General features: G+C 40.9%; 1 protein-coding gene across 5 annotated transcripts in view; it reads right to left on the reverse strand.

The window, feature by feature from the left end:
- The window catches only part of Usp54 (ubiquitin specific peptidase 54), a 103729-nt gene that overhangs the window by 4488 nt on the left and 81244 nt on the right, over window positions 1–17997 (reverse strand). For 2 of the 5 annotated variants that reach the window (XM_005367628.3, XM_005367627.3), the window contains 4 exons: window positions 16962–17081; window positions 15903–16098; window positions 11852–13212; window positions 4147–4265 (listed from right to left, as the gene is read on the reverse strand). In XM_005367628.3, the coding sequence (XP_005367685.1) occupies window positions 4147–4265; window positions 11852–13212; window positions 15903–16098; window positions 16962–17081 (1796 nt within the window). Of the gene's footprint in view, window positions 1–4146; window positions 4266–11851; window positions 13213–15902; window positions 16099–16961; window positions 17097–17997 lie in introns of those variants that run through there. The other 3 variants (XM_026789521.1, XM_026789522.1, XM_026789523.1) reach the window with 3 other exon arrangements.

The following is a 17997-nucleotide window of genomic DNA, read 5'->3' on the forward strand; positions in this document are numbered from 1 at the left end:
GAGAAAAGAAAAACAATAACCATGAAACAAATAGGATTTGGGGATGTAGCTTGATTATAGAGTAGGCTCTGAGTTCAATCCTGATACCCCAAAAAATAAAGGAGACAGAGGACAGAAAAGGAGAAAGAGAAGGAGGTGGGGTGGGTATTTAAACAGACTTAGAGGTGAAATGAATCTACACTGGGCACTAAACTACCTATACAACTGAACTCTACTCCATGTCTGCCCTACAAAGCTCCATGCACAGCTGCCTCTTCTGCATGCCATGTTCCTATTTCCAGTTGCTTATGTCCTGCATGGCTCCATTCACTTTTGTGATAAAGATCCAGAAATATTTACTTTATCATCAAAAACAGTAAAACATCCAAAATTGAACAGTTTCCAAATTCCTCTTCCTAATATATTTTTCTAAGACATACTTACTCAAACATAAACATTGGTGTTGCCCTTAACTTCCTATTTCCATTCACCATCGCCAAAGAGACATTTCTACTTACAGATTTCACGTTTAAATTTGCCTGGACCACTACAAAAGCCTTAACCTGATCTTCCCATCTCCTGTTACCTGCCACAAGGTCCCATGTGACACAGTGTAACTGATCTCACCTAATCCTATATTGTCTCTGTGCCCTTTACGCACCCTCCTTTTTCTTATTTGCTTATTCTTATTATAATTATTATTTTGGAGACAGCATCTTGTTATGTAACACAGAATGGCTCAAACTTAAAATACACTTGCCTCAGCCTCAGAAGTGTAAATACTACAGGCAAGCACCATCACACCTAGCCTTTCTCCATATTTCTCAAACACACCAACTCATCCTATCTCAGGCATTTAGACTTGCTCTTCTGTTACCAGGAATATTCTTTCATGGTCCCAAACTTCTTATCACTAAAGTCTAATCAAATATTAATTCATCTCAAAGATGGTATTTTTCACTCCCCTAACTAAAAACAGTCCTAAAGAAAGACATTATCTTTTTAACACCTTTTCCCTTGACTTACTTTAGTCTTCATTATCATAATTATAACTGTCTTGAGTTATATCATTTGCTTATTAAGTGTCTTTCTTCCTATAGTAGAAGACACTTCATTTCAGTATCCCTAACATCTGACAATGCAAGCACTCAGTAAACAACATGGTAAATGAAACAATCTATATGCCAGTATACTTAGATTCCTTTAATGGGCTGCAAGCTATTCAAGAGCAGAATTTGTGTTATATCATCAGTTATGTTCATGATATTTATGAAAGTGTTTCACAGAGAAAGGATTTCTAGTAGAATCCCCACTTTCCCTTTGAGAGCTTTTGCTGCCTTTTATGTATTGTTTTAAGCTTCTTCAGAAAAAGAGCCACCTAAATGTGAAACTCTTCACAAGAACAGCATGGCCCATTTCCTATCTTTATCATGCTTTTCCCTCTTTTCAGTGGCTAGGAGTCCCAATCCATTCTCAACTGCTAGCCCATATGTCTCATACCCAGACATTATGAGCTATGTTCAGTAATGAATACTATACCCAAAATTAATTATACAGCTTTCCCAAACACAATTATCAACCCATAAAACTTGAATATCATCCCTGGTTTATCTTTCCTCCATAGGAAGGCAGGCAGGCAGGCACCAATCTCATTTCTTTTACTTCCTAACTGACTCTCCAATATATTTACTTCTCTCTAGCCTCTGAGACTCCTGTGTGACCTACAGAATCCCGTGTGCTCTATAATCTGACTCTTGCTTATATTCTTTGCTATCATTTGCCAACATTTTCATCATTTCTCCTCATCAGATATTCTAATCCTGTCATACCCAATTATCCTCTTTTAATCCAATGAAGATTTACTTCATTTCCCTTTGCCTGGTATATTCATTTTTCTTCTCCATAAACCCTTCCCTGATACTTAACCTTTTCTGTGATGGTCTCAGAGCAGCAAGTATTTAATCACATTATAAAACTATATGTTTAGGGCTGGAGATGGCTCAGAGGGCAAGAGCACTGACTGTTCTTCTAGAAGTCCTGAGATCAATTCCCAGCAACCACATGGTGGCTCACAACCATCTATAGTAAGATCTGGTGCCCTCTTCTAGCATGTGTATACATAATAAATAAATTAATTTTTAAAAAAACTGTGTTCATCTGTCCCTGTAGTAGACTAAACGTTCCATGAAACCAGAAACTCATTAACCACAGTCTCCCCAGAGCCTGGCATAGCATCAAATATAGTAAGTTCAATAAGCATTGTTTTAAAAATATACGCAAAATTAATAAATAAGTGTATGCTACACCAGACAAAAGCAAACTCTCTTAGGAAAATAACATTTAGATTAAATGCACTGAAAATATGTGAGAACAAATGCTATGCCAGGGAAACCACCTATTCCCAAAAAAGAAAAGGAGGAGACAGAAGACAAAGAGGAAGAGAAGGAAAAGTAGCAAAAGGAGGAGGGGAAGCAGAGGAGGAAGAGAAGGAAGAAGAAATGTTCATTCATTTAAGAACTGACACTCCCACCCTTTAGAGTTCCTTTTGGGAGGAGAATTGGGTATGAAGGGCTAGTAGGACAGAGACAGCTTGCACTATATATCCTTTTGAACCTTTTTAATTGTATCATGGATTTAAAACTTATTTTTAAGAGGTTTAGTGTAGATAGTTAGGTGTAGAGAGTTGCCTAGCATATGAGGTCCAAGGTTCAGTCTGGTACAAATAAAAAATAAAGTAAGCTTGATATAGTAGCACACACCTTTCATCCCCAGCACTCTGGAGGCAGAGGCTGGCAGATTTCTGTGGAGTTCAGCCTGGTCCACCAGACAGGGTAAATAATGAGACCCTGTATATAATTAAAACAGTAACAACAATAAAGTAAATAAAGTAAAACCTATTTTTATCAAACTGACCTGGTGGACAACCTTCAAAGTAGAATGCATTGTATCCTTTTTTTTTTTTTTTTTTTGGTTTTTCAAGACAGGGTTTCTCTGTGGTTTTGGAGCCTGTCCTGGAACTAGCTTTTGTAGACCAGGCTGGTCTCGAACTCACAGAGATCCGCCTGCCTCTGCCTCCCAAGTGCTAGGATTAAAGGTGTGCGCCACCACTGCCCGGCTGAATGTGTTGTATCCTGACAGCTTCTTAAAACTTATTTTAAAAAGTATGTAAGAGTCTCAGAAGAAGCCAGGCGGTGGTGGCACACGCCTTTAATCCCAGCACTCAAAAGGCAGATGCAGGCGGATCTCTGTGAGTTTGAGGCCAGTCTGGTCAGGCTACACAAGAAACCCTGTCTTGAACACAATAACAATTTTTAAAAAAGGTATGTACTATTTGGAGACAGCAATCACTTAAACATGTGCCTTTGAAAAGCAGACCTGTCCCTGGACCCCTGCATCACTGTTACTCTGTTTCATGGCCCTCTCTAACATACGTTCTGCCTTGGATCAGGCCCGACTCAAAGGAGCTATCAATCACAGAGAGAAACCTCTAAGATCACAAGTTGAAATAAATCTTACCTTCCTTGTCTCCATAGGTATTTGTCAGAGATAAGCATTAACAGAACTCTTTACATCCTAGGATCCATCTAAGAGGGCTGCAAAGCTTGCAAAACTGCTCCAGGAAAGGACCATTCTCTGGACTTTGAATACACATGTGTAAATAAGGACCACTTATCCTAATTCAGGGTGAATGTACTTTAATTTCCCCAAATGGCAACTGAAGTTTCTCCCTGCTCCTCCACCTCCACTGTATTTTTACTAGCAAGGAGGAAGGTGCGCTGAACAGATGATTCCTGACTCGACTGACTTACAAACCTATGGAAGAGACTTGAGCAGCCTCCCTTTCTGAGAAAAGGCTGTCACTTAAGACTGTGTAAGATGCATCCCACATCCCCTGATGAGGTCTCCACAAGCTGCAGCCGTCAGACACACAGACACACACAGGCAGATGTAAGACACTGAGCCTGTGTTTTTCCCCCCAGCCCCTGTACTCGGGGATATGGGAAAAACCGGTTAACATCTACATTAGACAGATCCCAAAGGCAGTCAGCCCGATCTGAGATCACACTCTCCTTACAGTCTCAGACCACACGTGTGCACTACAACCTTCCACTGTCTTCTCTAGCACCCACCCAAATCCAGTAGTACCTCAGCAACAAGGGCTGGTACCTGGGAGACAGGCGCTGTGCTTGGTCCATGAAGAACGTTCTCCATTTCTGCTGCTGGAGTCCCTGAGAGATCAAGACCAGGGGCTGAGTGCAGTCTCCTCCCCGAGCTATCTGCAAAGCCTAAGGAGGAAAACATAAAAGCAAGCTGAAGCCATCTTTCCTCTGGGGCCTAAAAGCGGAGCCTGGAGGCATTAGCACCAGCATTCTTTAACTAAATGATTGATATGCATCTCTGAATACAATGGGAAATATGCTCCTTGAATGCATGGAGCAAATCTCGGTATATGGATAAATTCCTATAGGCTGAAATTTCTAAGGAGCTCTAAAAGCCAATCTGCTGAATATCCTCCACCCTCCAACATCTCTCTTTTATGAATAAAATTAGTTTTGTTTTGTTTCCAGAATCTGGCCCAAACTTGTAGTACACAAAGTAAAAGTAAGTGATATAGTGATCTAACATATTGTGGTAAGAAAGGAAACAACTAATATCTTAATTTAGTTCAGAATTTAAATGGTCATTGTCATTGTAAATCAAACCTGTTTCCTTTGATCTAACAGGAAAATGAGTTCCAGAGTCTGCTAGAGATAGTGTTTTAACTAGAATTGGAACTCAAGTTTTTCATGTTCAGCACGGTATTCTATTATCTTCTGACACTCTCCCATTCTCTCCCTGAGCAGGATCACTTCAGGAATATTTGGTGTATGTGATATTCTTTTATCCCCAGGTACTCTTGGCTTTTCTCAATCACGTAAATTATAAACAGCCACTAACACCACTCTAAGCTGATGTGACAACACCCCCCACCCCCATCCCCAATTCAACTAATTAAGTCTCCTGAAAATGTACCTGCCCTTGACCTACATTTGATGTGCATGTTGCATGCACAGGTGCATCCACCAATTCATGTCTGGATATTCTACTTTGATACCTGTACATGTGCACACACACATACCATACACATACATATGCAGCTAAACTGTTAAGATCAGTTATTTTGAATATTTCCTGTTACTTAATGCACTGGTTCTCATGATAGTACTGGAGCTTTGAGCATTATACTTTCTCAGGGAATGGGATTATACTTCATTTGTATAATACTCACATACATGAAGCCCTGAGGGTACGATCTTCAGTGGGTGGAAAGGGGTGGGGGAATAGTCATGGGACAAAGACAAGACGTCAATTTCCTGGGCCTCACCACAGATCTGACTCAGAATGGTTCTGGTGAAACCTTCAGAATTTTTACTATTTTGTTGTTTTATTTTGTTTTGTTTTTCAAGACAGGGTTTCTCTGTGTAGCCCTGGCTATCCTGGAACTCACACTTTAGGCCAGGGTAGCCTTGAACCTAGATCTGCCTGCCTCTGCCTCCCAAGTGCTAGAATTTAAAGGGTGAACCACCAGCTGGGCCTTTAATCCCAGCACAGGTGAGTTCAAGGCCAGCCTGGTCTACAAGAGCTAGTTCCAGGACAGGCTCCAAAACTACAGAGAAACCACCACTGCCTGGAGGAAGTTTTTACTTTTAAAAGGCTTCCCAACAAATAAATAATTTTAAAATGTAGCCTGGTATGATGGCAATACCTATGAGGTAGAGACAGGGGATAAAGAAGTTCAAGGCCATTCTGAGCTACCAGGAGACTATATCAAAAACGATTTTTAAATAAGTAAATAAAGGGCCGGAGAAATAGTTTATCAGTTAAGAACATGGACTGAGCTTCCAGAAGACCTGGGTTCGATTCCCAGCACCCACACAGTAATTCACAACCATCTATAACTCCTGTTCTAGGAAATATGACTCCCTCTTCGGCCCTCCACAAGTACTGCACATGCGGTACACAGACATACACTCCAACTTCTGCAGGTTGTCCTCAGAACACGGCACGTGTACTAAGACAAACATACATATATACACACTAAATGTATGTTTTGATTTTATATTATTTTAAGTGTATAAGTGTTATGTCTACATGTGTGTCTGTATAGTACTTGTGTGCAGTGCTCCCACCCAGAACTAGAGTTATAGAGTTATAGATGGTTATGAGCTGCCATGTGGGTGCTGGTAAGTGTGCCTGGATGCTGTGTAAGAACAAGTATTCTAGCCGGGTGATGGTGGCGCACGCCTTTAATCCCAGCACTCGGGAGGCAGAGGCAGGCGGATCTCTGTGAGTTCGAGACCAGCCTGGTCTACAGAGCTAGTTCTGGGACAGGCTCCAAAGCCACAGAGAAACCCTGTCTCGGAAAAAAAAAAAAAAAAAAAAAAAAGAACAAGTATTCTAAGCCACTAAATCATCTCCCCAGTCCCATATTTCTGTGCATGAAAGGATACTGCTGGTCTGCCAGTATGAACCATTCCTTTTTAAATTTTTATCTTTCCATGGTCTTGGAGATTGAACCCAGGACTTGATGCATGCTGATTAGCTACATGTTCTACCAATGGTTCATACTGGCAGACCAGCAGTATCCTTTCATGCACAGAAGCTTTTAACTCTGTTACAGCACAGTTTATCTTACTTTTCTTGTTTTCTTGGTGTCACATCTAAGCAACTGTTGTCAAATCCAGGTCTGAAAGTTTTTCTCATAGTTTCCTTTTCTGATTTTCATAGTTTTACCTCTTAAATCTTTAGATGATACATTCAAACTCAAGTAATTTTTTGTTTGTTTGTTTGTTTGCTTTTTTGAGACAGGGTTTCTCTGTAGCTTTGGTGCCTGTCCTGAAACTAGCTCTGTAGACCAGGCTGGCCTCGAATTCACAGAGATCCACCTGCCTCTGCCTCCCAAATGCTGAAATTAAAGGTATGCACCTCCACTGTCTGGCTAACTCAAATAATTTTTAAAAATTTTATTATATGGGCTGGAGAGATGGCTCAGTGGTTAAGAGCACTGCCTGCTCTTCCAAATGTCCTGAGTTCAATTCCCAGCAACCACATGATGGCTCACAACCATCTGTAATGAGGTCTGGTGCCCTCTTCAGGCCTGCAGACATATACACAGACAGAATATTGTATACAAAATAAATAAATATTTTTTTAAAATTTTTTATTTTATGTGTATGGGTGTTTTGTCTGCATCTATGTTTGTGCACCACATGCATAGACATAGATGGTCTATGGGCACCACCTGGTCCCCACAAAGAACAGAAGGTGGCCTCAGATTCCCTGGGAGTGGAGTTACATATGGTTGTAAGTCATTATGTGGGTGTTGGCATTGAACTGCGTCCGCTGGAAGACTATCCAATGCTTTTAGTCACTGAGCCATCTCTCAGTTCCCCCATAAATTTCTTTTTGTTAAAGAAATAAATAATAGCCAGGCGGTGGTGGCGCACGCCTTTAATCCCAGCACTTGGGAGGCAGAGGCAGGCAAATCTCTGTGAGTTCGAGACCAGCCTGGTCTACAAGAGCTAGTTCCAGGACAGGCTCCAAAACCACAGAGAAACCCTGTCTCGAAAAACCACAAAAAAAAAAAGAAAGAAATAATATACTGCCTGATGTTTTCTTAAAATAAACAAGTAGGTATGCATAGGTATAGCAGCTTATTTTTCTTTTTTTTTAATTTAATTATTTATTTTTATCTTATGTGCATGAATTGTCAGGTACCCTGGAACTGGAGTCACAGACAGCTGTGAGCTGCCATCTGGGTGCCAAGAATTGAACTCAAGTCCTCTGGAAGAGCAGTCAGTGCTCTTAACCACTGAGTCATCTCTCCGCCCCCACAGCTTATTTTTCAATCAATTTGTACAACATGTTACTGTACTTACCATGGAGGTATATAACAGCCAGTATTTGTGTATTTAAACAGTTTAAAAAAAAACTACCATACCACAAACCTGTACGTAATACATTGCACAAATTCATTACAATGACCAAAACGCAACTAAGTACACTTTAGTTTATAATAACGATCTTATGGAAAAAATATTAAAATCTTACAAGGAGGGGAAAATATGTGTGGAGATGTTATGGCCAAATCAAAATTGGTCTTTTATTCATAAATTGCCAAATTAATCACCATAAAAACTGGTAAAAGAATCTGGGGATTTGATTATAAATTCACTTTTACTCTTTTTAATATATTTAAATTCTTTCTTTTCTCACTTTCTGAAACAGCTTCACTATGTAAGCCTGGCTGACTTGGAACCATGTATACCACACTGGCCTGGTAACAAAGGGACCTACTTGCTGCTGCCATCTAAGTGATGGGATTAAAGGTGTGCAACAGTACATCTGGCTTGAAATTTTAACAAAAGCTACTTTTAATGTTTTAGACATTTTAGACATAAAGACAATTATTTCTGTGCAACTTGAAGGTACTAGAAAATTTAGAATATAGAACAAAAGTTTATACAATTCTTCAGGAACTAATGCCAGGATTAATCAGGTCAGAAAATATCAAACACTGATTTCATTCCTAGGAAATGTCCAGAGCAGATCAACGTATACAGGAAATATTTGTGGGCTGGAGAGATGGCTCAGTGGTTAAGAGCATTGCCTGCTCTTCCAAAGGTCCTGAGTTCAATTCCCAGCAACCACATGGTGCCTCACAACCATCTGTAATGAGATCTGGCGCCCTCTTCTAGCCTGCAGGCACACATGGAGGCAGAATATTGTATACATAATAAACAAAAAAATAAATAAATATAAATTTTTTTAAAAAGGAAATACTTGTGTTTACATGGTGTAAGGGAGAGGGATAAAGGACAAAAGGCATAAAACTATCACTGGAGAGGAAACTTTTTTTTTTTTAAAGATTTTAATTATTATGTATACAGTGGTCTGCCTGCATGTACATCTGCAGGCCAGAAGAGGGCACCAGATCTCATAGATGCTTGCGAGCTACCATGTGGTTGCTGGGACTTGAACTTAGGATCTCTGGAAAAGCAGTCAGTGCTCTTAACCTCTGAGCCATCTCTCCAGCCCTAAGAAACTTCTTTGGAAGGTGATGAAAACACTTTTAAAACTGGCTGAAGTAGGCAGTTAAGAGGACTGGCTACTCTTGTAGAAGACCCGGGTTTGATCCTGAGCACCAACATGGTGGCTTACAACCTTCTGTGACCACAGTTCAAGGGGATCTCATGCCCTCTTCTAGTATGTGGGTATCAGATATACACATGGTGTGCAGACATACATGCAGGTAAAATAACATAAACATAAAATAAAATTGACTGTGGTAAGCTGGCATAGTATTTGCCTAGAATCCCAATACTCTCTGGGAGGCAAGAGGATCCCCATAAATTTGAGTATAGCTTGGGGTACATAATAAGTTCAATACTAACCTGCACTACATGGTAAGACAATCTCAAAACAAGAAAAAGTTTTGCAATTAAAAAAATAAAGGGGCAGGCTGGAGAGATGGCTCAGGGATTAAGAGCTCTTCTACAGATTCTGAATTCAATTCCCAAAAACCACATGGTGGCTCAAAATGATCTGTAATGAGAACTGACTCCCTCTTCTGGCAAGCAGGCATACAAACAGGTGGAACACTATCATTGGATAGGAAATATATAATAAATAAATAAATAAATATTTTTCTTTTTTAAAAAAAGGTCAAAGGTAAACTTACAAAAATACTAGAGGAGGCTATAGGCAGTACTCAAATTACTGCCCAGCTCACTCGCTCTCTCATGCACTCGATAAGTTAGTGTCAGCTGAGTAGGGAAGACGGAACCACTGTGGACAGCAGCGTTTCCTGGCTGGAGTCCGAGGCTGAGTGGAGACAAGGAGCTGGGCAGCAGCATATATTCATGTATTCATCCTTCTCTGCCTCCTGACTGTGGATGTGACGACCTCACGTTCTCATAACACATCATAACAGACTTGAACTAGAAACTAAAACAAATCCTTTGTCCCTTAAGCTGCTCTTCGTGGTACTTCTTTACAGCAATAGGAGAAGAAATTGCTAGTTTATACATGTTTAGAATTAGCTACAATGAGAAATGTTATTGTAAGGTTTTGTTGTTGTTGTTGGTTTGTTTTTTGAGACAGAATTTCTCTGTAGCTATGGAGCCTGTCCTGGCACTCACTCTGTAAACCAGGCTGGCCTCGAACTCACAGAGATTCACCTGCCTCTGCCTCTCAAGTGCTAGGTTTAAAGGTGTGTGCCACCATGTCTGGCTTTAAGTATTATAAAAGTTTTCTGGTTTTGTTTTGTTTTATATATTTTATTTTTATATGTTTTATTTTATATATTTAACATTCAAACAGTTTAATTTTGTAAAGCATTATTTAATGATAAATTATTTTTTACTTTAACATGTGTCTGATGCATGTGTATGTATGTACACATGCTACATCAAGCATGTGGAGCTCAGAGAACAACTCTGTACAGTCAGTTCTCAACGGCCATCCTTTTTCCTTAGAGATTTATTTTTATTTTATGAATATGAGTGTTTCACGTGCATGTTTGTCCATGCAACACATGCATGCATTTCTCATAAAGGCCAGAAGAGGGAATCATTTGTGAACCACCATGTGGTTGTTAGAAATTGAACCCATGTAGTATGGAAGAGCAGAAAGGTTTTTTTAAGGTTTTCTTTGGGGTTTTGTTGTTGTTGCTGTTGTTTTTGTTTGAGACAGAGTTTCTCTGTGTAGTCCTGCCTATCCTGGAACTCACTCTGTAGACCAGGCTGGGCTTAAACTCAGAGATCTGCCTGCCTCTATCTCCCAAGTACTGGAATTAAAGAGGTCTGCCACCACGGCCCAGCAAGCAAAAACTATTCTTAACCACTGACCCATTGCTCTAGCCCATCTGCTTCCACCTTTATGTGGGTTCTGGAAGTTGAGTTCAAGTCAATAGACTTTTGCAGAAAGTGCCTCTTCCCACTAAACTATCTCAGTAGCATGATACTATTATTCTTAAAACACTTAATTTGGACTTAATGTTCTCATATTCTTTTTCTTTTACTTTAGAAGAAAGCTCAGTGAAGTAGATTCCAGCCTTTCCACATTCATTAAAATACATCCATATAAACTTGTCTTGTGTACCTAAAGAGTACTGAATAAACATTATAAAGTCTACACTAGAATGCAGATCAGAAACATAACATAACATCAACTCTATGTAGTGTCCAAGGGACACACATGGCGGTTCCTGAAGAACCAGGTCAAATTGGAAAATGCCATCGTAGAGACTTAGTTTAGTGGGGCTACCCTTTTGGCAAGATGAACCTGGAGTCTGGTTCTTGGATTAGTTCAACATCTAAAACACAGAAAAAGAGGGCTCTTCTTGCTGGGCGGTTGTGGCGCACGCCTTTAATCCCAGCACTTGGGAGGCAGAGGTAGGCGAATCTCTGTGAGTTTGAGGCCAGCCTGGTCTACAAGAGCTAGTTCCAGAACAGGCACCAAATACTACAGAGAAACCCTGTCTCGAAAATAAAATAAAAGTAAAAAAAGAGGGCCCTTCTCGGCCTTCCCCATTTTGTGCTAACTCACTCTCCGAGACCTATGAGCCACTTCTTCACACCACATTCTGGAGAGCACACGAGCAAATACTTAAGTGATCATTTCCTTATATGGAAGGGATTACTCTCTGAGGGATAATTCTGACCCAATCTCAATTCTGGCCAGAAAGGGGGAAAAAATGCCTATCCCTTGTCATGAAGACTGTAGGAGGAAAAGTCAGGAGTTTCACTGCATTTAAGTAAGATAGTGATGCTTTTGATCTGGTTCTCTGGTTCTCAGTTTGCAGATGTCCCCACCACTGTTGTATTTTTACCTGTTTGGTTAAGAGGCTGCCAAGCCACAGCCTGTGACCTCCATTCAGAACAGCCAGTTCGAGAGGCCTGGAGACTGGTTTGGTAGAGGGACTCCAATTCAGAGGTCTCTTGCTCTGTGTCTTGGTTCCAGTGTGGATGCAAAAGGATGTGATTTCTCTCTGGGTAGGCTACACATGTATGGGTATCATGGGAAGATGCGACTCCTGGCCCAGAGCCCCTGTGTTTGACCTGAGAATCACAGAGCCTTGTGACATTTACCCAGGAATCCAAAGGCACAGAAATCCCCAAGTTGACACTGCTACCCAGCTCCTTAGAATTACTATCTATCACTTGGGATAGCTTTCCTTGGTATATATTTGGCTCAGCCAACCTGGGCTGTTCTCTTCTAGGGGTTTCCCCACTGGGAAGCCCAGAGTCCATGGCAAGAGAAGGATGATCAGCAGGATCTTCCCAGGAGGGCAGTCTTTTCCTGCCATCAAGAGAAGGCTGCTGTTTTACCCAGCGACAGTGGTCTCTTCCTGAAGCCTGGGGTAACGGAGGCATAAAGTCAGAAGAAGAGTTCTTCCTTAGACCATTTGGCAAGCTTCGATCCTGGGAACTTGTAACATCCCTCATAGAGGTGTTCTGCATCTTCTGGAACTGCTCTGCCAATGAGCGGACAAGTCCTTTTCTACTGGGGAACTCTGGCCTAGGGGGTTTCTCGCTGCCTCTGACTACTTTTGAAGTCAATGAAGTTTGGAGATTTTGGGCTTGAAGATGTTGGTTAAGTTTCTGCATGGGGTCAATAGCATGAAGCTCAGGTGAAGAAGCAGGAGACATTATGGGGTAGCAGGCCCTAGAAGGAGGAATAGTAGGTGGAGCTGATGAACCTGAAGGACTATTAGTGTCTTCTCCTGTTGAATGTGACCAAGGCATCACCATGGATATGTCAACAGAATTCTTCTTTTCTTCAAACAGCAAATCTTGAACTATGCCCCTTCCTTCTTGTGGTGGGAATTTCCTGCTGCTGCTGCTGTTCTCCCTGTGGCCTTGTAGCTTATCTTCAAGGACGTCCAATGGCAGGCATTCCTGCTGAGAAGTCGTCTCAATTCTACAGGCTGTTTTAGGTAAATCTTGCCTGTGGAACGCAGAGGGATTCATCCTGTCCACCTCAAAAGGCGGCAGAAGTGTCAAAGATCTACTAGGGGAATAGTGCTGAGGCACAGACGCAGCAGGTGGCTCTGGGGTGAGTGGTGAGTGTGGCGTAGGGTAGGAAGCAGGGGAGTCCAAGAAAGAAGAACTGGCCCCAAATGCTGTATCTCTGCAGGGTTCCAGCTGTGCATCCTGGCTTAACAATAATTGGAGCGGGACAGGCTGTTCACTGAAACAAACGGAGAGAACCAGTCATAAGGTGCTTTAACTAACTATAATACTTCCAAGAGGAACTATTCGTTTTATTCCACTGACAGCTATTCACAGCTATCATGAAGAGGAAGACAAATACAAACAAAGCCAATAGCTCACAGGTTCAGAAAAGGAAGATAAGTATTACTATCTACTCAATGTCATCACCAATTTTGTATATGTGGCATTAAATACAGTCTTTGTCAATATTCTTCACTACCTGTGAAGTCCCATTCCAAGCACATTCTAATTGCAAATTTAAAAAGATAAAAACTGCTTCTCCCACAAGCAGATGACATAGAAGGGAAAGCCTAAAATCGCTCATACCATACAACAAAAACTCCCGGGTGCTGTACAAGGAGGGAAATGAGAAGATACTGTTATTAGAGAATACAGGTGATTTGTATCCTATGTGTTCATCCACTGTACTCCTCATCAGATGTTTCTTCACAATGATAGACCAGGTCTACTTCACACTGAGGAGTGGGAATCAGAACAAATTGTGTTTAGTTGATTCTCATTGTTTTCTATTTTTGACTGAAACACATGCAGTCTTATAGAAAACTTCAACCTTTCCAAATTTAGATTATCAGATCAAGATTAAGAATCTGAAAATCCAAACTAAAATGCTGCAAAGCCCCACCCATTTTTGAGCACAGACACAATAATGAAGTAAGTTTGGGCCCTGGAGCATCTCAGACTTCAGATTTCAGGGCTGAGGGTATTCAACCTATCTACGTGAGTGTTCTAAAATCTTAAAGAAAAAAATTGAAATCTGAGCCAGGCAGCAGTGCAAAGATCTAATCCCAACACTTAGGAACCAGAGGCAAGGGATCATAGTAGATTGGAGACCAACACAGTCTACCTAGCAAGTTCCAGGCCAGCTAAAGTTACATATTAAAACCATATCTTGCCGGGCGGTGGTGGCGCACGCCTGTAATCCCAGCACTCGGGAGGCAGAGGCAGGCGGATCTCTGTGAGTTCGAGACCAGCCTGGTCTACCAAGGGAGTTCCAGGACAGGCTCCAAAGCTACAGAGAAACCCTGTCTCGAAAAACCAAAAAATAAAAAAAAATAAAAAAAATAAAACCATATCTTGAAAAATGAAGAGAAAAAGGTAGAGGAAGGTAAGAGGAATGGAGGGAGGGAAAAGGAAAGAGACAGAGAGAAAGACAGACAGAAAGAGACAGAAAGACAGAGATACAAGGGACAGCTAGAGAGAAAGAAAAAGACATAGAGAGAAAGAAACAGAGGCAAAGAAGAGACATAAAATGAAAGAAACATAAAGACAGAGACAAACAGAGACAGACAGACAGACACTGATTTACTTCTGGTCTCAAACCATTTTAGATAAAAAAAAAAATACTAAACCTGTTGATTACAAATGTTTCTAGGTTTAGTCACCCTGCCACTCTTGTAACATGAATGTAAATCAACAAATAAAAACCTGGCCTAGCAAGTAGTTCATTTGGTAGAGTGCTGGCCTAACATGTAGGATGCCTTGGATTCAAGCCACAGAACTGAAGAAATCAGGCTGGTAGCAAACAGGCCTGCAATATCACCATTCCAGAAGCAAAAACAGGAAAACCAAGAGTTCAAGGTTGTCAGGCCCTACTTAGCCTGGCTGTAAGAGTCTCTCTGTCTCTCTGTCTCTCTGTCTCTCTGTCTCCCTCCCTCCCTCCCTCTCTCTCTCTCTCTCTCTCTCTCTCTCTCTGAAGAAAGGAGGAAGAAAGGAGAAACAGGGAAGTGTTGGCATCAAAAAGATCTGGATTTAAATTCTATATTTCTACTACTTACTAGCTAAGGAACTATCTTCTTTGCAAGTTCCCATACTTAAAAAGCATGCTTCGTAACAGTCCATGTCTCATCAGGTTATTGTAATAACAACAACAAAAAAAATCATAAAGTGCTTAGCTCTGACTTGAATGCAGGCAAATGCTCAAAGATGTTAACAACCATAATGGGGCTGATAGTCAAAAGACAACCAAGGCAACGGATGTGTACTTCACTGAAAGAACATTTGCCTAGTAGTATATACAAGTTCCTGGGTTCTATCCCCAGCAACACACACACATACACATGAAAAAAGTTATCTTCTTTTATTATATTTTTAAAACTATTCAAATTTATTACAGCCAAAGTTAATTTTTACTTAAATTCATTTATTCTAAGTAAAAGCCAAGCTGAAACCCCTAAAATATGGTAACTACTTCAGTACCTGTTGAGACTTTTTCCTATCCCAACTTTAGAGAAGCAAACAAAGAAATCTTTGTCTCTCTTCCCTATGGTTTAATCAAAGCAAGATAAACTGGTTATTTTCTTAGAAGGGATGGGAAACACTGAAATCCCAAAATAAATCAAATGGTTGCTACTACAACATGAAAGGCAGACCAGATCCCATAAGAACATAATAAATACAAACATAATAATCATGTTGTTATACAAGTCCTGGGAATATGGATAACTTGTTATCTGGTACTTTTTTGCATCTTTCTAAGAAAAGGACCATCCATGCAATGAGTTTTCGTATCTCTGACCTTAGAGAAGAAAATCTTAACCATTTTTCTCTCTTCCCTGGTAATGGAGAAGACAAGAGTTCATGCTACAGAGCGCTCATGGCCACTCCCTCCCCTGATGTCCATAAACTAATGTGGTTTTTAAGCACTACCTTGTAAGCTGAGGGACGGCACCCCCCTGTGGTGGGAGAGAGGCTGAGGGCTGCACCGGCTGCTGCGATGATGGTTGCTGCTGCATGCGATCCTGCAGGCTTCGTGCTTTTCGAATACTGATTTGCAACTTCTTATCGACTAGTGCTCTGCTGTGCGTGCTAGAGCTGGCACCATGCAGGGTAAGTCTTAGTTTAGCTAAAATGCAAAAGAAAATATAGCAGAAACACAAAATACAAACAAAAATAAAAGAACAAAAACTAAACCAAAACCAAGCAAAGATAGGCAGTAAAACAAAATATGCAGCAGGAATGCAATGCACTGGACTATGCATGCACTGTTCAGGGACGGAACCGGCTCTGGCTCTATGGAACATTCATGGAAACCATGGAGGCCAAACAAGTTAATTCAAATGTAAACAAACAAAACACTAAAGAAATTAAAACAAAACTTGAAAGGAACCAGGAAGATAAAATTAGTGCTTAGAGGTTGCCGCCTTATCTTTTCACTGACCTGTTTAACTGTCTCCACACTCTGCTCCCCCAATACCCCCTTTCTGATGGCCCACAGCAAAAACATTAAGATACAAACCTGCATCTGTCTTTATAGAGCACAGCTTTTTGTGGGTCCTATTTAGGAGTCATATACCATTATGGTACTGCACACAAGGAAGTCAGGGCAGAAACACAAGGAATGGAATATTACAATGAAAAGTTCCTGGCCGAGGAGTCAGAGCCAGTTTCTTCAGTTTTCCTACTGTAGTCAGGGACTACAGGAAGAGTGGGCTAACCTCATATCTGAAATCTAACTTTATTTGGGGGGTGAAAACACTACTGAAGAAGTCATCTGTGGCTCCTGTGCTTGTTCCCGTAGATGTCCACAAACTACAGTGACACCACCAGGTACATTTTGAAATCTGAAGGGCAAAGATAGCCACCTGGCCTCAGCTTGGAAACACAAAAGACATTAAAAACTGTTCATAAGGCCATCTGTGTGATAACACAAGTACCTACTGTGGAGTTAGTCAAAGATGCCATAGTTGTAGCAGTTGAGTTACTTACAGATAGCTTCGTTACAGAGAGCCAAAGCTGCAGCACAGTCTCCCTTTTGTTCCAGATGCAGGGACTCTTCAAATACTGAATTTGCCTCTTGCAAGGACCTTTCAAAGCCGTCACTCCTCCCTGAAAGGGCCAGCACTTTTCATTTTTATTATAATTAATCCCAACTTCTCCTGTGTACTGTTTTTTCTCTTTGGGACACACAGATACTTGTTAAGCTACTGATCTAACTGTTCATTGCTATTAAGAAGTCTTTAGAACAAGTAAGGCATCCGTTTTTGCCTTAACTGAGACCTAAGCAAGGCCACGAAAAGGGAGGAATGTGCTGCCATACTCACATTCCAACTCTAATGCCTGCTCAAGGCAAGAACAGTAGCCATAGTAGCAGCATGGCTCTTACGCCTGGAACTAAACAGCTCTTCTATGAGACAACAGGACACACCTTGTCAACTACTATGACAACACCTCCAGACTTCTACTGCTGTAATGGCAACCATGGGTTTAACTATTCTGTAGAAAGTCACCCATACCATACCACTTCTCCATATAGGTACATTTCTCTCTTCACCACCCTGTTCTATCAATATACCTCTTGAGCAGAGGTGGTCTATACAGTTTCTATTTCAATATATCTACCACAGCAGTTAAACTTCATTTGTACATGGACAGCCCTTTCTGTAGCAATGCAAAGTTTTTGTTTTTATCATGCCTCACTCACCAAAAGTATCTCTAAAAAGCCACCTCCTATATAACTCGCAAAGTACATGTGGGCCAAAGGAAGAAGAAAAGAGTGGTCCAAGAACAGTGTCAGATGAAAGGACTAAGAAGGGTAAACTTTCATGAAGGGCCATCAAGTAGTCTTACTTTCTAGCCATCTATAACCATTAACTGGTGGTAAATTATAATAATTCACCTATGACTGGAATTGACATTGAGCCTTCACATGGTCACAAGGGCTAGAAGAATGAAATTTCAAACCAGGTATGATGGCACATGCCCATTATCCCCAGGTATGATGGCACATGCCCATTATCCCCAG

Source organism: Microtus ochrogaster, unplaced genomic scaffold, assembly GCF_000317375.1.
Source record: "Microtus ochrogaster isolate Prairie Vole_2 unplaced genomic scaffold, MicOch1.0 UNK21, whole genome shotgun sequence".
NCBI lineage: Eukaryota > Metazoa > Chordata > Mammalia > Rodentia > Cricetidae > Microtus > Microtus ochrogaster.